This window comes from Chlamydotis macqueenii, chromosome 2 (assembly GCF_036417535.1).
Source record: "Chlamydotis macqueenii isolate bChlMac1 chromosome 2, bChlMac1.mat, whole genome shotgun sequence".
NCBI classification, from domain to species: domain Eukaryota; kingdom Metazoa; phylum Chordata; class Aves; order Otidiformes; family Otididae; genus Chlamydotis; species Chlamydotis macqueenii.
In genome coordinates, this window is record NC_141557.1 from 140,219,035 (window position 1) to 140,240,061 (window position 21,027).

Here is a 21,027-nt window from a genome sequence, read left to right on the forward strand (position 1 = left end):
TACCGCTCCTCGGGGCTGCAGCAGCTCTCCTTGTAGCGCAGGGCCAGGTCTGACGGGGAGGCACCGGCGACGGGGCCGAGGGGCGCGGAGGGGCCGGGGCCGCGGGGCCGAGACGGGGCCACCGGAGTTGGGTGCGCGGGGGGCCGGGAGGGAGCGAGGCCGGCAGCCCGCGTCCCTGATGGGGCTGACGGGACGGAGCGGAAAGGCGTGGGGCCGACGGCCCGTGTCCCGTGAGGGCCGTCGATCCCGTTAGTTTCCCTCACGGCAGGCGGGAGGGAGCGGGAGGGCAGCCCGTGTCCCTCAGGCGGGAAGGCGTGGGACCGCGTCCCTCACAAGGGACGGACGGGAAGGAGCGGGACCGCGTCCCTGACGGCGGAGGCGCCTGAGGGGCCCGGCCACCCGCGGCTGCTTCCCGGGTCCGCGCCGGGAAGAGCCGGCTCTGGAGGTCTGGGCAGGGAGGCCGGTGTCTCCCTAGTTGGGACTGCCCCCCGTTTTGTCTCCCCTCTGTACGGCTGAGCCGGGCTACGGCCGCTCGGGGACAGGGCTGGCGGGAGGCGGCAGCTCCCGGGGGTGGGGGGTGGGAGGGGGAGCGCCGTCCGGGGCCGCGCCGCAGGGAGAGGAGGAGGCGGCGTTCCCGCGCTCGCTCCCGGCCGCCGCCGCCGCCACCGCCCGCCGCCGAGCGGGCCCCGTCAGCCCCTCAGGTAAGCCCGGCTCTGCCGCCCGCCCTGCCCCGCCTCGCCATCGCTGACACCTTCGGGGCACGGCACGCAGCCTGCGGCCACCCCTGCCCCGGGGCCCCGGCTGGGCGGAGGGACGAGCCTGCCCCGCGGCGGCGGTGCCCCCGGGGGGGCCCCTCCGGGTGAAGAGCGGGGCGGCCCAGGAGGGCCCTGCGGGCGGCGGGGGCCCGGCGGGGAGCGGGAGGCCGAGGCGAGGGGCGGCGGCGGGGTGCGGGGCTGGCTGAGGTGCTCGCCGGGGCGGTTTGCTGCTCGCGGTTCAGCCGCGTGTTTCAGTCCTTGGGACTGCGTGGGTCTGAGCAAACTCCCCGTGTACTCTCTGCTCTCCAGTTCGTGCTTCGGTGACTCGCTTAACAGTGTCTGTGCTGTAAGGAAAAAAAAAAAAAAACCATGGTGTTTTAAAATCAGAGCCGAACTTTACCTAGAAACGTTTGTTCGTGAGTAGCCTGCAGGTGTCTTTGCCAGCTTCCAGCAGGACGGGAAGCCCATCATGTGCCCACTGCTCATCCCCGTGCAGTGGGTACAGCTCTCATCTCTGACATGCAGCTGGGAGCCGCTCAGCCTTCCTGAGAGCAGTGGGTTTACTGGAGATGGAAGGAGTGGGGGACGCTTTGCTGCGTGTGATGTACTTACCCTGGAAACCCAGCCTAGATGGTGCTCTTTAATCTTATAAAAGTTGTTGTAGCACCTTTAACAACCTCCCATACCTCTTTCAGAACCAAGGTCTTTCCATGTCGGACTAGCCGCTGTCACTGTGTAGCCGTGGGTTAGCATGGACTCGGAGGAATGCAACCTGCTGATTTGTGTAATACTTCCTAAATGCTTGAGTCTTCTTTTGGGGCCATTGCTCAAGGCGTGAGTGGTCCTGACTGAGATCTGAGAAGGTGACATGCTGTGTTACACATTATAGCTGTGCTACTGTCAGGCAGCTGACTGACTACTTTAGAAGAAATTATTGTACTGAATCCCATCATAAATTCTCCTTAAATCAAGAGCTTAATAAAATACACGTATGACTTTGCCATAAAATCCTATAAAATCTACAAAATAATTTTTGAATGATACACTTTTCATGTGTCAGCTTTAAGCACTGGATTTTGTAAACGTTTCCTAAGGTACTGTATACCACTGTGATTGTAAGTTTGATTATAAATTTGATTTATTTTATATCTTAAGAAAACGTAGCACTCAGTTACACAAGGCTGCAGCTAAATTCCTCGATCTTGCACTCAGTGTTCACACCTAATTACTTTACGTGAGTATTTCCATTGGCTTCACTGGGATTTCTCACGAACAAACTAACACACGCTTTAGTGCTTATGAGCTGGGAGCCTGGGACCCAGCTGCAATAGCAAAAGATGTTGTAGTCTAGGCAAACTAGGGAGAGGCTAATCAGATCTAAATACTCTCGCATGACTTATAAACTATCTCCATGGGAGGGTAAAACACTAAGCACTGCTATTTAATTATAATCTGGACATCATTAACAAGCTGTTTTTATATAGTGTACTCGTTGTTAGATTCTCTTTTCCTTATGAGCAAGGAGTATTTGGAATAGAATGGTTTTAATCCCAAAATTATTGTTTTACACCAATGCTGGTACTGGGTTCAGTGTGGGTTTGCAATTAAGTTTCAGAACTACCACGCCTTTCTATTTGCAATTAACAGTCTGTTATGGTTTGTGACTGCACTTTACAGAGACAAAACTAAGCAGCCCAACATACATATTATATGTCATATAATATATGTTTTCTTATAAATACCTACTCTTCATGGTAAAAGTTTCTCAGTTTTCCCATGCTACTCTTCTGGGAACTTTGTGGAAACTCTGATGTCTAGATCAGATTCAGAACCAGAAAGTACAAATGAGTTTCCCCCAAAAGAACAAGATAATGAAAAGGTCTATTGTCCAAGTGGGAACTGCAGAAAATCATAACATGGAGATTGATGCTGTCATAAAATAAGAATTCCCACTGCTAAAGCTTGCTGTCTGACCACTGGAAACTATGCAGAGTAAACCATACTATGGGTGCACTGTTCTACAGCATCACCGTTAAACTTTATATGGTGAGTCTCTGAAGTTACCGAAATGGTCGTCAGCTTCAGCCCTCACCTGATGCGCTACAGAAGTCCTTTCTGACCTAAATTATTCTATGATTCTGTAATTTAGGAATTACTAGTTTTACAACAGTGATATCAGGAAGTCTATATGTGAGTTAGGTAAATGACTTTAAAATGACTAATAGATCCCTTAATGTTTCCCAGCATTAGATTGTGCTCATCTAACCTATTTCATTAAAGTTGTAGAAAGTTAAGTTATACATGTACATATACTCTAAGCCCTTTAAATAACCGAGTCCATTGTGTAAAAGTTCTACAGTGATATTTACACCTCCAGTAAAATTTAATGCTGATCTTTGCTCTTTCTGATACATCGTATGTTTTGGTGTGTATACTCATAAAGACGTGTGTGTGCTTATCTGACCTTTGTGCTTGGGTAGGCAAGCTCTTCTTCCCCCATCCCCAACACTCTTCTGACAGCTTCCGGAATGCGGTTGCGCTGCCCGTATCCTGTAGCACCTTCAGCTACACTCTGCGTATGGGTACTCATGTACAGTGTTGGGTTTGTGGCAACATTTGGCTGACTGCCAAGTGTCACTCATCTGCCTTCTAGGAACTGCTCTGTAATACATTTTGGGTCTTCCCTTTACTAAAAGTTTCAAAATCTAAGTTAATTTAGTCCACTGACACCTTTGATTATATTACTTCAGGATGCAACTGAGCTGTGGGCATTTGTAGCAGCAGTCACAAGCTGGAAGACTTTGTGTGTCTGTGGTTGTCATCCTGTCCCCATCACTATGCAGACGTGTCTGGAACAGGCAGATTGCCATCACATGCTAGGATCATGGCCTTCTGCGGACAAAACAACAATATGTGGCCGTAAAACTTCCTGTCAGGAAGTAGACCTTCATGGACCCATGCAAAGAATTTGTCCCAGGCTTCTTGTGCACGACTTCTGTGTACTAAACCTACTGCAGATTTGGGTTACTCTTGCTGCCTGGACAGCATTTTATCGATTTTAGATTGATAAAAGACTGATGTTGCCAAGTCAGCAGTTTTATCATTGTGGTGGCTTGCTGTGCTACATCACTTCAGGACATGGTTTAGTAGGCATAGTGGTGTTAGGTTGATGGTTGGACTTGATGATCTGGGAGGTCTTTTCCAACCTTAAAGTTTCTGTGATTCTGTACTATGAAAGCTGTTTGCATTTGGGTTGTCTGTCTCAAAATAGACCTGAATTACTCATGGACTTTTAGGTAATGAGTTTCCCAGAGTCGTCTGATACTACTGACATCATGAATGGCCGAAGTTAGTTTCAAGAGGCTGAAGAATGTGTTAACAAGGCAGTACCGCTCTGCTATTTTGCAGAACTTGGTGCAGTGGTGGGTAGCTTGATACGCTCATTTGCACATAGTGCCTGCCATCAGGCTTGAGGAGGAGATGAGGAATTTACAAACTTAGAGCACCTGCAACCTAGTTCCTTCTTCATTATTTAACCATATCAGGGAGATGCAGCTGACATCCATGCTTTAGGGGAGTTCTACCTGTCTTGTGCTGCTGAGCCTAGTGAAGCTCTCCTTGTGCAGCAACAAGTCGCAGAAAATCCAGTGCATCATTTGGTGGAACAGAATGACAGTGGAGTGCTCCTTTGTAAGGATGAAGGCAAGATGGTGCTTCTTGCTAATGTGCTAAGTATCATCCTCCTGATTGTGTCCAGCTGCCCCCACACAACACCTGTGTAGCTGGGGACAGATATCTTCTGATGTTTGGCTCTGTGGGACTCTAGCTGTTTTTCCGAACTGGAAAATGCCCATGTCAGCAACTGGTCCATAAAGACGAAGGAAATTGTTAATACTCTATGTCCTGATACCCATGCCACACATAGTGATTTTAATGAGTAATGGACCAGTAATGTGTGGATAGTGAAGTAATGCTGGCTTGTGGACGGTGAAATACCTTGGAACATGTTGTAACCGGTAGTAGCAGGGCTTTACAGTGCCTGCTGTCCTTAATTTTTTTAATCTCTAAGGTGATGGGATTGAGAATGAGATGTTTTGTGGCTTTCATGTAATAAGAGCTCGTGGGTTTTCCGAGTAACTCACTGTGCTTGCTAACCTGGGGACGTATTGAATCATATAGATCACTTGCAGTTCCTTTAACTTCAGTAAAAGCTTTTGATTTGATCGCAGTTTCCTATTATTTTTTTAAATGGGTAGACAATAAGGAGTGCTGAAAGAACGTCAGAATGTTTTCCCTTTTATGCAGTTATGTTCTTTATAACTTAAAACCACTGAAGTTAGATCTACTGGCAGCTTGAAAGTAAATGGCTGTGTCTTTTAACTATCAAACAAGGAAAGCTGAGGGGAGCCTCATAATGGTAACAACCGCTGCCACTGGTGTTTTTTTTTGTCTTCCCTTTCCTCCCCGTCTATGGTGAGAAATTATATATAGGGTTCAAGAGAGTGGCTGCTATCTGCAGTTACTAAAGATGTTGATGATCCAAGTAACTCCTGAGAATTTCCCCTTCTGTGCATTTTACCAGTTTTGGTGGCAGCTGGAGAAGATGGAGAGGTTGGGGGTTGTGGAGTTCATGTTTCTTCTGATTTAGCCTCAGAAGGGAACTTGTTCTGCAAGATGAGGAAGGAGATGACCCAGAGGAGCAGGAGGCATGAGGTGAAACATACCCTGGTTTTCTAATTTCTTTTTCAGCATGATCTGCTCAGCAAAGACAGGTACATTTTTAAGGTACCTGAATGAAAAAAAAAAGGCAGCCATCCAGCCAGTGGAAGGGTTTCCTGATTCTGTGTGGAAGAAATTTCCCTGAAGTGGGATGAGAGATGGAAGGACACTGACTTCAGCATGAGCCACAGAGCATTTCTTCTCCCTTGACATTATTTAAGAGTTATCACTGTGAAGAGAACAAATCTTATTAGCATGCACCGTGCAGTGCAGAAGGTCATTGATTTATCACCACTGACCCTGAATGTTCAGTAGTGTCTGTCCAAAACAGCCATCAATCCCTTATGAGGAGACTTTGCTATTTGAAAGAGGAGAAACAGGCTTGTGTTTTTTGAGTGCTGTCCAGCAAAGGAAATAGGTATTTTAAAGATGACATCTCAGTTTCATTTTTCAGTATTCTTACACTGTAGTTCATGAAAACTGAAAATCCATAATAGTGCCTCAGAAAAATTATTCTGTTGCATGGGTATATAACTAAGCAAGCACAGGTAAAACTGATAAGAAAACACCATGGAAATATTTAGCTCTTGACTAGCAGCCAGTTAGGGAGCAAGGGAAGCCTGAAGAGAACAAGAGAGCCTGTCCATTTACTTTACTCCATCTTCTAGGAGGATCTCCTCCTTTACACCAAACTTCTTCAAGACAGCTGCAGATATTGCAAGCAGACCTCACCAGATTGTACCTCTGAGCAGCAGTTGCCTGTTCTCTGTTAGGAATTTCTTCCCATGTCCAGCAGAGCAGGGTGCTGCACTGGCTGCTCCAAGGTTGCTGTAAAAGCCCTGCATAGGACCGTCTTCTTCCTCTCTCCATGGGTAGGAGAATGGAGCAGCGGAAGCCAGCGCATCTGGTGCTCAGCCTGGTTGAGCCCCATGGATTACCACACCTCCTCTTGGTGTCTTTTGCCTTTGAGGTGTTTGGGATGCTTGTCATGTAATGACTTGGTCTTGGGTCTGCCATGGGGAGCTGGCTCCTGATGGTATAATGCTGTATATTCCTGCTGCGACAGCTGGAATCAAAGTGCTTGAAACGTATTTTCCAGGTAGCCACAAAAATACGTGTTTGTCAGTTTGGTGCTTTGGGAATGTGTTCGCAGCTGGTAGAGCAAGGGTTAGCCAGCGATGTGAGGCTACAATGGGCTGTGCCAGCAGCCTGGCTTAGCCTGCTGGGAAAATGAGGTGTTAAATACCAAATGTGGGGCAATAAACACCATCCGACTTCTGGATTGAAGACAGGGGACCTTGCAGAAGACCCAGAAAATAAGCAGAGAACTGTGGGAGGACTGTATGCAGAGAAGCCGTGCAACCACAATACAAACTGGTCATGTAAAAATGCAAGCAGCAGTGGACACAAATATGTACCTGGAGCTAGAGCAAAGCACACAAATCCAGGCTGTCATCACCTCAGGAAAGCAGCACAGAAGCTTTCAGTGTGGATGAAAGGGTGGCAACAGGCTTGGATCAGTGGCATCTGTTATCAAAGTGTTTTGTGAGGGTGTTGATAATAGATTTTTTTTTTTTTAACGAGAACTGGATCTTTTTTTTGGTGGAACTATAAGTAGCCTTATTTTCTGGTTATCAGGCTGGTAAAGATACTGAGATCTAAAGATCTAAGGTTTCTGAATCAAAATGAAATACTATTGAACAATAGAAGTTATGTTAAATTTGAATAAAAAGATCCCCAGAAAATGAGGCACTATTATTGAATGCTTCTGTTTCTTTAATAGCCCCCTTTTACTTTTCAAACGGACTGGTAAAACCATACAAAACTGAATCAGAATTTCGTGACAACTAATGAATGCTTATGTAGGCATTTTGGTTTATATGATCACTAATCATACGATATTTACGTGCCATATAAACATTTTCCTAACAGAATGCAAAGACTTAAAATCACAGCAAACAAACAATTTGTTTTTTCTTATTTCTGAAGTTGCCTGGGGACAGTTGTAAGCCTAGTGCATTTGAAAGTGCTACCAAATATCAAAAATTGCTACAAAGGTGTAAAATACGTTAAGTGCCAGCATGTCAGAGGGTTTAGTTTGGGGTACTTTGCAGAGCTGGTAGGACTGTCCTGAGCCACTTCTTTATCTTGGTTTTCTTTGGCATCATGCTCTAATGGATGGTTCAGTGACACGTGAAGGTGCTCTGGCACAGTATCTTTGGTTCTCCATTAACGTGCCATCAGGAACAGGTAAAGTGACTGTTTAGGATGGATAGGAAGGAGGGATGAGTTAGGGCACTGATAGCTAGGTAGCAGCCACATAGCCCCTTTGAACAAGCTGTTCATACCTGGTTCCTGTGACAGCCTTGCAAATAAGTAGGAGAAGCATTTCTCTATGCTCCGTAGCTCTCTGAGCATGGCCTCTGTGTTTCTAAAGCATTGGTGCTAGAACTGGCATGTATCTTGACGTTCATTTGCCCTGTGTGCTGAAGGAAGAGGCCAAAGAGAAAGGAGGCCACCTTGCAGAGCCCCATGTGTGCTGCTGATGTCCAGAGAAGTGAGGAGACAACCTGGGAGAAGCTTTCATCGTTAGTCAACAGTAACAACTGTTGCCTCCAGCAACATTTTGTCCTATTTTCAGGGGTGTGTGCTGTTCGTAGTGTCCATCTGTTTCTGACTAGAGTGCTGGAAATACTCTACCGATAATAACATACAGCTGTCCTTGCTGCTAGGGCTCAAAAAATTTAATTTTTTGTGGACAGTATTATAGGTGTCAACTATTTACATACATCTCTTTCCTAGTTTGAACCTCCTTAAGTCACGTTTTGCCTGTTACTGAATAATATGAAATGTTTAAGCCAGGCTGGGCATTTTGAGTGCAAAGACTCGGTTCATTTTGCTCTCTGGCATATACACAAGAACATTATGTTCATGTTTGGGGATGCTGAGTAGGATACACAGAAGGAAAAATAGATTGATAGACAGAAAAATAAATCAATGTGTAATGATTGTGTTGGGATAGCCTGAAGAATAATATATAAAATCCCCTTTTTAGAGAGAAAATATTACTCAGAATATTATATTCTGCCAGTGAGTGAAAAAAAAATCAATTATCTTTCTGAACTGAGGCATTTAGTTGCCTTCTGTTATAGATCTGTGGCTATATCTGTCTTGTGAAAATTGTTGCTTAACCAATAATTACTGTTAAAGCGTGTGCTGCTTATAGAGTTTCCACTCAGTTTCAGGTAGAACAGTTCTTTGCTGTGGAAGTGGGTAGTTTTATCCATCTCTTGTGCACGTAGACTAAGCTTCATTGTATCACCAGTTCCAAGGCTAAACCTAGCTCCTGTGAGATGCTCTCTTCACAACCCACAACAATAAAGTTTTCGGGAGAAAATAGACGGAATCGTCATCTGAGGAAGCCCACCAACAGGGGACGTGGCCAGAAGATGAGCCTTCAGCATGTCTGTCTTAGCTTTCTGTTTGTGAGCAGAGTCACCAATGGCTTTTCATGGTGTCTTAGCAAGCTCCTGTGCTGGAATAATGTCTTAGTGTAGGAATTTTGCCTGTTAATTTGTTCTTCGGTATGACAAAACTTCTCCATAACCTTTGGCAAGCTCATTGCCAGTCCTCAGAAGTCTCCTTGAGTAAACAAGATTCATTCTGCACTGTTATCTTCATGCTAGCAACCACAGACATTCTTCTGAAAAGGAAGCATAAGCTGTCACCAGTTCTCCTTTATAGTTACTGTTTCTGGAATATATTCCTTACTCTTGTTTTAGTTCTTGAAGATTTTCTGAAGCAAGTATCCCTCAGACTACAAGAACCATGAAATTTCTGAAAAAATGCAAGAGTGCTGAGTAGAATAATGAAAATATATTTGCTTCCTCCTCGAACCTGTTTATGCTGTCAGACTGACTGAAACAAAGTTCCTTTTATTGCTTTAAAAATATTTTATTATTATGAATGACTGTTAAAGTCAATATATTTAAAATATTAACTATGAACTTCAACTAACGATACTTATAAACACTGTGCAGGGTCTGCTAACTGCTCCTTGATTATGTAGCTCTTCTTTCTGGAAGGTGTAGGCGTTTTTCCATGCTGGTGTATTTGCATGTTTGTGTCTGACGGGAGGGAAGCAGTGCAGCTGGGTGGCCGACATGGTTACCGTATCTTTTTGTGTAATCAAAGAGCTCATCCCCTTCTCTCCTTTATTGCAGTTTCACATCCTTGAATGTTCTTCTGTTTCTCAAAAATGAAGAAAATGATTGCTTGCTTCTCTCTGCTACTTGGACATACTCTGCTTTCTGCTGTCTCTGTCATGGCAAAAGATCTCCCTCGAGGACATTTCACCCAACGAAGGGATGTTAACTCACTATCTCTACTAGGTAAGTTACAAAAAAAACCCCCAAAACCCAAACACCACCACCAAAGGCCTTCTCAAATACCAGCAATAAAAGGCACGAGCGGCTGACTGAACCTTGGCTGAGTTAGTTTATAATGAAAAGGAGATTGCCATTTGCAAGCAGGAATATGAGAAAGTTTGTTGAAAGAAGGTGTTTACTTTTGGAGTACCAGATCTACTTTATGTAAGTGGTATGAAATAAATATTTACTACAGGATTAGTGTCTTGGGAGAAAGACCTTGTTTTCACTGTTTAGAGAAAATCCGGATTGGTCCACGAGGTTTTGTCAAAGCTGCCTTTTACCGTGCCAGCAAGTTTTAGTTGTCTATGTGTAGGTGCTGTGCACAATGATGATGGAATGGAATCAGAGGGTTGTCATTACATTACTTGATGTTAAGCCTTTGATTTGGTCAGGTTAATTTTATTTATAATGAGTAGCTCATTTTTCTCTTTTGCCAGAAATCTGAGGAGAGGACCTAGCAGTTTTAGCTTGCGACTGTCATTATTTTAAAACATAAGGTTCATCTCTCTCTCTCTCATTGATAATTGCCTGTGTGTCATCAAGCAGTTTGCTGGTCAACTTTTTCATCTGCTAACAGTTCATGACTTAGAATAGTTTTCTTTTGCTCATTGTTTAAAGTAATTGTCAGATGATAAAAATATAGCATGAATGGGGCTTTGGACATGGCCCATCGTTAGGGATTCATGATACACATCAGCAGTAGATCTATTCAGATATCTCTCTCCAGCCACTGGGAGATGTTAAGTGGCCTGCTCCCTGTAAAGGTGACCTAACCTAGGTGAACATGAGGAATGTGACATGTCCTGCAGAAGATGTATTTGGAAGAAAGAAAAAGAAAGCAAGCCAGAACATGGGAGAATGGGTGTCAGAGAGGGGAGCACCAAGTTTTATGAGTGAAACTCTTCTCCAAACAAAATCTAATCTTTTAAATATGTAAAAACTCTGTGAAGTACCATTCACAATCTGTCCTTTATTAACTTAAAACCATTGGTTTTCAATTCCTGTAGAAGAAAGTTAAGCCAAATTACAACAGATTTCCCTTTCTTATTCATCTTTCTCAAAACTAATACATATGATCTTGAGACTTTTGCAACTGAAGGCTGAAAACCACAGCTCTGGAGATCTAGTCCATCAAAAAATATGAGTGTGGAACAGCAAAGAGAAATACTCGCATTCAGACCTTACTCAGCGAGGCCCTCAAACTTTCTAAAATCCTAAATTCTAAAATGTAATTAAACAACAGCCCCTTCTGAATATTTTAGGATCCTCAGCAAATACTCTAAGTGAGCTTGTTTAAGAAATAAACTATTTGTCTTTCTAGAAAATGAACACAGTGGCAAGGTGTTATCTCGAGAAACTAAAAGGTATTCTGTTTCTCAGCTTGCCTTTTTTCCCTATGATTTTTTAAATTGCTTTTATAGTCTCTTTTTTCTTATTTTAAATAGCGGAAAATATATCAAAAGAATTAGCACTCAATATAAATCAAAATGTATAGATTAGATTATTTCTTTCTTCCTTCAAAAGCCAAGAGATTTGTGCCCTGTATTTGGAAAATTCTGGATCCCCTAATAGTTTGGCATGTGCAGGATGCAAACAATTCTGGCAGCTCTGGCTGAAAGAACCTTTTCAAGATGATGCAAGAAACTTGGGACATTCTCTGGTCCAGCCCATAAAAGTACGTGGCAGTTTGGAGACAGACTCTTGGGCCTTGCATTCTGTTAGAATAAATTAGGTCACCTGCTTCAGATTCAGCAGCACATATAAACAGTGGCATGGTTAAAACGTGCCTCTCTGTAAAGAACAGAATGTGTAAAGTGCATGCCACTCTGCTGGAAAGCTGTAGCGTTCCTTAAGTGACATGAGAAAGAACGGGGCCAAAGCATGATCTCAGTGACATGAAGTCTATTGACTTAATAAAATAACTCCAGAATTAACAGCAATTTAACAGGGATTAGAAGCTGTCCCATTTTATATAATATGTATATTATAAATAATGGTGGCAATGACAGTTGCTGCTGTTGTGGAAAGACTTGGTTGGCAGGCAAAAGTAGGCAGTATAGCTGCAAAGAACCACAGATACCTGGAAAAGTAATAAAAGTTCAGGTTGAGATTTTTTTGAGGGGAGGGAGAGGGGATCTCTATATTTTTAGGATTAAAATGGAGGATTATGCTATGTATATATTAGTAGTGTTAAAATAATGCTATTCCTTTTTTCTTCATTTTACCAATTTTTAAAACAAGTGTACTGCTGTGCTAACTATTTACTGGTAAAATACTAGCAGTGTCCATGTACAGAAGTAAAAATCCTTGCTCCAGGAAGCTCATAACTCAAGTAAGCAAAATGGAATGGACAAAAACTCCTGTGGGGTTGTCCACATAGAGATAAAAGTACATTGGCATCCAGCTTTAGGAGGATTAAATTTTTTGGCAGCCATACAGCAATACTTCATAGATTTCTTAACTGTCTTTTTAGGGCTAATAACTTATATGTTTTAGAAAAGGTTTCAGAAGGAATGAGCTATGTCTTTTCGGTGTTTTTCTTATCTCCAGTCTTTCTGCTAAACCTCAACATGTGTTGTTTTAATTTGGCAGATCTTTGCATCACTTATTATTATTTAAAATTTTTATTACCAGAGCTAATAATTTCCATTAAAGATCTGAAATCTTTTGTGCAAAGATCGATTGGACGTAATATTTTTGGAACTCTCTCTCTGTGGCTGTTGAAAGCCAAACTGCTTTGCAGGTTTTTCTTCCTTTAAACATCGAATCAAACTTCAAAGTAGTTAAAACTTGTCAATTGTGACCATTTAATTAAATTCTTAACATTTTCTTAAATCTTTCTTGCAACATATTAGTTGTAGAACATGTGTAGTTGCTTTAGAGATAGAAAATGTACAAGTATTTCTTGTAATAATATAATTTGTATTAGATTGCTGTTTTAGTGTAGGTGTATTTATGTTTTCTGTTTTAAAGGATCATTTCCATAGTCCTACAAGATCTTGTGAAGTAACAGAAAGAAAGAGGATGGTCCTTTTGTCTTTCCTGTGTCAGAGGACAGTCGCCTCTGCCCTTACGTGATATATGGACTAAATTTTGCCTTCTCTTTCCCCTCATCAGTAATTTGACCCTAAGTATTGGATCTTTGGCCTTATCCTTATTCCTTAAAGGAAAATAATCTCTTGTTTTAGAATCTTCTTTTTTAAAGGCTTTATCAGAGCTCTGAAAAGTTTTTGCTTGTCTCTCTGACGAAATCATTGTTCCTGCTGAGCACAGCTGCTTTGTTAGATTACACACAGATCATTGAAAGCACAGTTTGGCAGCGTAGCGTTGCTTTTTGGATACTAAAGAGAAGCAGTAATGGAAATATACTTGGCTACATGGTTTTAAAGATAAAATGATGTCTATTACATTAGCTAATTCCCTTCAGATATAACCTAAACAGACTGATGAAGGGCTGCTTCAGTTGTCCAGAGTGGAGATTTCCATGGTGTGATTTCAAGGCCATGGTCAGAGGTCCACAGCATCTATCAGGAGGTTTCGTGTTCAGATGCAATATGTGCCCAGTCTTTATAAGATGTAGCTTTTTTTGATGATTGATGTTGTGGGGGTTTTTGGTGGAGCAAATTTGGGACTTATGCCCTGCTGCATCTTCATCATTTATAATAAAACAAAGCAAAGCAAAATTTCAACATTGTGGAAAAACCACAAGTTTTTCTGATTTCTTTTTTTTTTTCATGGTAAGCTCTGTTCTTGTAAACTGGGCATGTATTTCATGTCACATGAGCATACTTATTTGGAGAACTCTGACGTGGATGCATGGGAATAATTGAATAAGCTGTAGGATAATATTCTAAGCAGTAATGTTCCTTCTGTTCCTTAGGAATGTAAAACACACGCCTACCTGTTTTTGAAAATAACTATTTATATGAGGAGAAGAGCTAATTTAAGGGACATTGCTTTAGCTACTACATGATACCAGAAGAAATAAACTACAAGTGATTAACTGATACTGCACAAAATTGAAACAGAGAGGGGAAAGGAGGCCAAGAAGGAAATGTACTTGGCTCCTGTTCAGTAAAAACTGCTGCTAAATGCGAATATCCCTGTCTGTTTTAAATTATGTTTTGCAACAAAATATATAATGATTTATCTCTCAGTTATATATATACGATTCCACTAATAATAAGAAGGGAAGTAACATGAAGTACACAGAATGCTCACTAAATTTATGAATCACTTGCTACAGTCAGTTAAAATTGTTCCAAACATTCTTATATTTAACTCAGTTCTTAAACTTGTGTGTATGTAACTTTAGGGCTCAAGAACTTTTTTATCAGGTTAACCATTCTGCATTAAATTTTAGCCGCAAATCGGAGGGGAAAATATGTGACAAAACCGAGCCTGATCCATGATGCTTCTGTGGAGTGCAAATAAGACTTCTGTTTAGTTTTGGTTTAATTTATTGTATATTTGTACACTAAGAACTGTCCAGAGATCTCTAAATCCTGCTAATGTGGACTGCTGAACCACCATCGGATGATAATTGCTGTAAGAAACTCGTTCACAGCCTCAGCATATGTGTGTATATGTTATTTCTTCATATAAATGCAACCCTGCCAAGTTTTTTTGTCCTCGAATATGTTAAGTACTCATTGTAACTGAAGTCTGCATTGCAGTGGAAGTCACCATTGTGTCACGATAACTACACCATGTATTTGACATACTATGCTGTTATAGTATTTGGGGATATCAAAACTGTTCCAGGTGGTAGATAAAGGTAGGAAGAGGTTGCAAATTACATCTTTTGAGTTATCATGTATGTACTTAAAATATAAGCAAAATCCTAACCAAACTTTTATAAGAATACAAGGTAATCAAATAGGTATCGATTGAGACTCTCTCTAATCAAAACATTAAATTGCCATATAAATAGAGATGTGTTATATTTGGAAAGAGAGAGAGCAAAGCATTCTACAGTCTGTGAAATCAGCTGTTTCTTTCTTCTGAGGTGTCTAGGTACATCTTACAATCGTTGTGCCTCAAGGCAATGCTAGCAATTGCATGCTTTGCTTCCCATCAGTGGTTGTCTCAATAGCTGGGGGGTCTCCTGTGGACTTTATGCCAGGGCTCGAAAATTCAGCTTTCACCTTAATCTCTCAGCTGTCAGCCTCTCCCCTGCAGTACCTGTTGTCCATTATTTAACTGGCTGGGGTCTAAAACAGCAGCAGGAAGGTTGCACTTGCTCAGACCACTCTGCTCTTTGAGGTTTCTGGGTTTTGTTCACCGTGGTAGACCCTCTCGCTGTGGCTCTGAGGCTTGGTAGCCTGGCTTCTGCTAAGGCTGTGCCTCCCCAGCCCCTAAAAGAGAGTGGTCCCAGAGTCTGAGAAGGTGAGATCTGAACAGCGATCCTGTCCCTGCCCGGCCAGTTGTTTCCTGCAGAAGCTGTTATCCCTTGAGCAGGCCCAGCTAATGAGCCATGAGGGCTAGCTGGGACCGTGACAGACCTCAGGGATTTGCATCCTATTCTGAGTGCACTCATCTGCAGCCAATTATCATGGAGATCAGAAAGTGTGGATTTGGTCTGTGTTAGCAATTTTTAGCCACATAACAACATTATGCTTGCCAACTGTCATATTTAGTATTCATTATTAATTTTCGAGTAATGTATCAAAACAGCATTCACTTTTAAGCTGCTTGAAGGGCAATTTAGTAATTGATGTTTTACGCGATTTAATTATATTTCTAGCAGCACAATAAATTTTGTTGTATTTCTTTAATGTGCAAATATTTTTTCTAACAAAGCCTTTTATTTTCCCTCCTTCCTCTCTTCTCTCTTCTGTTTTCTTATTCTTTTCTTTTTCCTTTTTCCTTTTTTTCTTTTCTCTTTTTTCTTTTCCTTTTCCTTTTTTTAAAGTGATTTTTAAGTTTTCCACAAGAAGAAAAGAGTATCTGCTGCTTCCGAAAAAACTGAGTCATGTACTAAACTGCAAATACTCTTTATATTTCTGAAACTGTTTGTTACAACCCCCGCAAATTACTGTGAAATACCATTTCTGTTTGAAAACAAGTTTGCCTTGACAGTAATTCACTGAGTAAAATTACAAACTCAATTTTTATGTGTATATTCTCAAAGCGCTCAAAGCCTCCTCTCTGTATTTTGTCTTGAAGGAAGATCAGGCCAAAAGACAGAACACTGAATGTTCAAAAGTGTGGTGGTTTTGGCTTCATTGTGGGTACTTTAGCCTAATAATTAAAAAAGCACATATGTGCAAAATTAACTTGAAAATCCTGGAAACAGCATTTGCATAACCTAAGGAACATCTCATGTTATAGGCATGTGAATTAAGAGGAATATGTTCTTTAAATTGCTTTGGAAGCTGGAAGAAACTGTCTACTTATTTAAGTACTGCTTGAGTGGTAGAACTAATGGTTTGCCAGTGGGCATGATGTCCCATGCATTTTTGGGGGCAGTGGTACATGGCACCATCCCATGGTGCTGTTTCTGAAACTATTCTGGAAAAGAGTCTAATGCTTTGACTGTTACCAATGGATATATGTGGTTTCAGGTCAGCTGGTGAATGAGTAATGTTGAAGTTGCTAACAGCTTTTCTCGTAAACAAAGACATGGGTGGCTTTAAAAAAAAAGTATGGAGAGGAGTTTTTAAAACGTTAAGCTAGTGTCCTGAAAGGAGAACAGCACGAACTCATTAAGGTCACTTTTTTCACTAAATCTTCTACACTACTACTAATGGCTATTTACTTTTTATCTCTGTTCCTTCTCTAATAATTTCTGTGTCCTTCCAACAGTGCCCCAAGTAGCTCAGGCAAGATAAGGGTTTCAGATCGTCAAGGCAAAAGATGCAAAGATCATCTTCTGCCATGCAGCCACCTTTTTTTTTGTGTGTTGGATGTGATTTGTTGTTTTATAGATATGTGCAGGAAAAGACAAGAGTCACAGGCAGAGTTAATGCCTCCAGACTCTCTGTGGGAACTGGATTCAAAGTAGCATTAACTGTGTGTACTGTGAGGCTTCTCCTTTACAGCTCAGAAAATGAATTCCTCTCCTCTCTTGGGTGTGAGCTGCACTCAGGTGAGGGCACATAACATTTGTTTCTGTTAGGAAGTGGTGGGGAGATGTTGATGCTGCCAGGACTCACATAGGGTTATCAGGATGCTGCATCTCTCTGTCCAGGTGTTTTCCTTCCTGCAAGGGAAAGCAACCCACTCCTTGGTCCTCCTGACCATGAAAAGTTTGACTCCTGGCAGGAAACTCAACAGTTTCCATCTCAGAACAGCTGGAATATGCAAAAAAGACCTAAGAAACTTGAGAGTATCCCTGCACCATACTTTGGCTTCATACCAGGGACAGCGCCAATCTCAGTAAAGAAATGGAGAAATACTAGGAGTCACTTTTGGGACTCTGGAATTAGAGAGACTTTATTTTAATAATGACCTTGTTATTTTGGAAAGGATGACAAGGAAGGAGTAGAAATAGTGAGGTGAAATGAGAACAAGGTAATAGACCCACCTGCAGTGACTAATAATGGAGCATTTGCATGTAGAAGGAAATGGAAATCTGTGGACAAGAGCCTACCGCTGTACGGTTCTCCCAGAAGTTTTGGAAGTTCAGAAAAGATTTTGTCAGAGGCAAGAAAGAAATATCTGGAGGCTGTGTTGCATTTAGAGAGTGTTCCCAGATGAAGAAATTTGTAAGGAGGAATGGATGAGCTGCCAAACTCATTGTGAATCTCTGGGTTAGGGCCAGAGGCTCGTGAGTTTGGGGAAGGGCTCAGAGCAAGGATGGGGCCAGGGAGTACGGGGGCAGGTCTGGGACCAGTGAGAACTGGTGAGAGGTGGAGCAAAACTGGCAAACACGAGTGCAGCATGTATGTGTGCCAGGAAAGGGGTGCTGTGCAGTTTCTAACATTTACTTCAGGAACTAGGTGTGATTGTTATCTGAAATGCATCATATCATCCTTTGCTCTTCTTTGAATTAAAATGAGAAAAAAAAAAGAGAGATGGAAGTTAACTTGCACAAAATGTCCCACTAGAGTAAGAATTGGAATTGGAATTACTGCTATTCTTCATTTACTCTTGGCAACAACCACAAAATGTGTTTTCCAAACAGGAAAAACGTTACATGAACTGCTGTGTACTTCATGCTTCATCTGTGCAAATGAAGCTACTGCAGTTTCCTAGGAGGTATATGTAAGTAATGCATACATATGTCTTTCTTCCCATCAGAGTGTTTTGCTCTTGGTATATTTGTGAATGAATTGCAAATTTGAGTATTCTTTACTTATATAATTGTACGGCAAGAAGATTAAACCTTCACGATGAACTGAGAAATCTTTTGGAAATATCTGAGAACCTGTCAAGGTCAAACCCTGTCTTTCTGGCTGGATACTTAGCCAGGGGAAACCAGAATTCTGGACTTTAAGAATGAATATTTGACACCCAGCAAGTTTGTAGATTTTGAGACAAATTTGATAGGAGTTATACTGAGATTTATAAAGAAAGAAGCTGTAAATAAAAGAGAGATAAGTACGGATGAGGGCTAGAGGGAAAAAAAATAAAATGGCAAAGAAAGAAGAGAAATTTAGGAAGAAGTTTTATAATGTGCTAGCTGGGAGAATAATTTTCTCCTCTTTTATTCAATTCTGAGTAAGACTTTTGTTCTGTTATTCAAAGATAAAATCTACAAATAAACCTGGTATTATTGCTGCCAATATCACGGCACATGTAATTTTTTATGTATACATTACTGTGGAGTGAGCTAAGAAACACAGTATATTGAGTCTTAAAATTGCCATTCATGCATTACCTGCTCAGGCAATAATTTTTGTATTATTTCATTTTTTCCTAAGTGATCTCATCCTTCCTTTTTCCTTAAATTGTCTTACTCTATAACAAAATCTTAATGGAACTAATATTTACTTGTTATAAATTACTTATTGAATGTCTTAACTTTGCTGTAGTATTGACCAAATTGAGCTCACCTCCTTTTGCTTTGCATACAGCAATAGCCATCTTTAACATTTATCCATTCTCATGTCTTAGAATAAAGACCTACATAACCAAATAAGTAATATCCAGATTAAAATTAAGTATTAAGGAGTCATAAAGATGTAGGTTAACAATAGAAATTAAATAACTTGTTTTTAAACGATCAGTCTTTTCAAGGGACCTGTCTTGCAAAAACCTTTGAAAAATCACTGTCTGAAACTTGGATCCTTTGAGTGTGTTCAGTTTGAATATCCCAAAATTGAAATGTTTGAAGAAATTAAACAGTGCCAGGGGATATTCTTGGGTATTGAGACTCCACCATTATTGTTGCTGTTAAATTGCTGGAACTGTCTCTGGCCCGCAGTGATTAGCACTCCCCAGGCGATCCCTATGTGTGGTTCGCAGGCTGCAAGGGGACAGGGATTATTCCCTGTAGGCAGTTTGTATAGAGCCACTCTGTTGTAGTGGAAAGGTGAGTTTGATACTGTGGATGCAGGCCAGCTGGCATCTGAGCTCAGCTTGTATCTTAGACTGTTCTCTGGCACTGAGACCAGGGCTATAAAATGGCTGCTTCTGTTCTGCTAAATACACTGAGCTTACAGAGTGGTTGCATCTACGTTGTTTATTAGGATGAGTCTCTGGCTAATCATAGACTCCTAGAATCTTCAAGGTTGGAAAAGACCTCCAAGATCATCAAGTCCAATTGTCAACCTAACACCACCATGTTCACTAAACCATGTCCTGAAGTGCCACATCTACATGTTTTTTGAACATCTCGAGGGATGTGTTGGCATCCTGGAGGCGTTCAAAACAGGCTTCTTTTAGCAGCCTGTTCCACTGCCCGACCACTCTTTCAGTAAATAAATTTTTCCTAATATCCAATCTAAACCTCCCCTGCTTCTACTTGAGGCCATTTTTTCTTGTCCTGTCACTAGTTATGTGGGAGAAGAGACCAGCACCCACCTCCCTACAACCTCCTTTCAGGTAGAGAGCAATGAGGTCTTCCCTCAGCCTCCTCTTCTCCAGACTAAACAACACCAGTTCTCTCAGCTGCTTCTCATAAGACTTGTTCTCCAGACCCCTCACCAGCTTCACTGCCCTTCTCTGGATGTGCTCCAGCAACTCAACGTCCTTGTACTGAGGGGCCCAAAACTGCACACAGTGTTTGAGGTGCGGCCTCACCAGTGCTAGGTACAGGGGCACGATCCCTTCCCTACTCCTGCTGGCCACACTGTTCCTGATGCAAGCCAGGATGCTGTTGGCCTTCTTGGCCACCTGGGCACACTGCTGGCTCATGTTCAGCCGGCTGCTTCCCATATCATGCCTGAGGATTGTTTGAGAAAATGTTAATTGTCCTAGGCCAAAAAATACCAGGAATTGTTCTAATGACTTCACAGCCTAGAACAGTCAGTTCCCATGCCCAGGAAAACTCCCCAGCATTGCGTTAGTTATATTAAAGCATTGTAGTTTTAGTTAGGAATAAGCTGAGAGGGTACAAACACGCTCTCAGACAGAGACCCTGGGTGGGTGAGCTTCAGCAAAGCCAAAATAGGAGGTTCAGGACTGAGCATAATTTGCTTTGAGGAATGAGCAGAAGGAAACCTGCAGGGATCAGATAAACTAATTTAATAGGATTTTCAGCTTTAGAGGAAATTAAGATGCTCAATGTGAAATATTCTTTTAAGCTTTGTTTTATGTATCTGTCAGTAATTGGATCCCAGCTGGATTCTTCCAAGGAGAACTGAAATTTCTTTACGTTGTTAATTTTTGCGAAGGTGGCATCACTGTAACTGTCATTTATAGACAAACCCGATACTGAGTGGAGCAGGAGAACATATTTACTATTGGCTTGGCCTTCCTGTTGCTGGCCTTGTCTGTCCTTGTCTTTCCTGTCCTGTCTGCGCCGTGCCTTTGGATAACACAGCTCACACCGAGGGGTTTTTTTTTTACTTTTGTGTTGGCAATACAAAACCTCTGCTGACTTAGAAGCAGGTTTATGGATGAGTAGCTTTTTTCAATGAATCTGTCACGTTTCATAAGAAGAGTGGAGGGGTACGTACTTTGGGTATGAGAATGTTTGCTGAAGTTGTGAGAAGGTTCCCTTTTTAAGATGAGAG

The 21,027-nt window shown here is 41.9% G+C and overlaps 1 protein-coding gene across 3 annotated transcripts in view; it reads left to right on the top strand.

The window, feature by feature from the left end:
- The first annotated feature begins 566 nt into the window (after window positions 1–566).
- MATN2 (matrilin 2) overlaps window positions 567–21,027 on the top strand; it is a 71,057-nt gene continuing 50,596 nt past the window's right edge. For all 3 annotated transcript variants that reach the window (XM_086741069.1, XM_086741070.1, XM_086741071.1), the window contains exons 1-2: window positions 567–701; window positions 9,698–9,865. In XM_086741069.1, coding sequence (XP_086597195.1) covers window positions 9,712–9,865 — 154 coding nt within the window. In that variant the 5' untranslated portion in view covers window positions 567–701; window positions 9,698–9,711. The remainder of the gene's footprint in view (window positions 702–9,697; window positions 9,866–21,027) is intronic.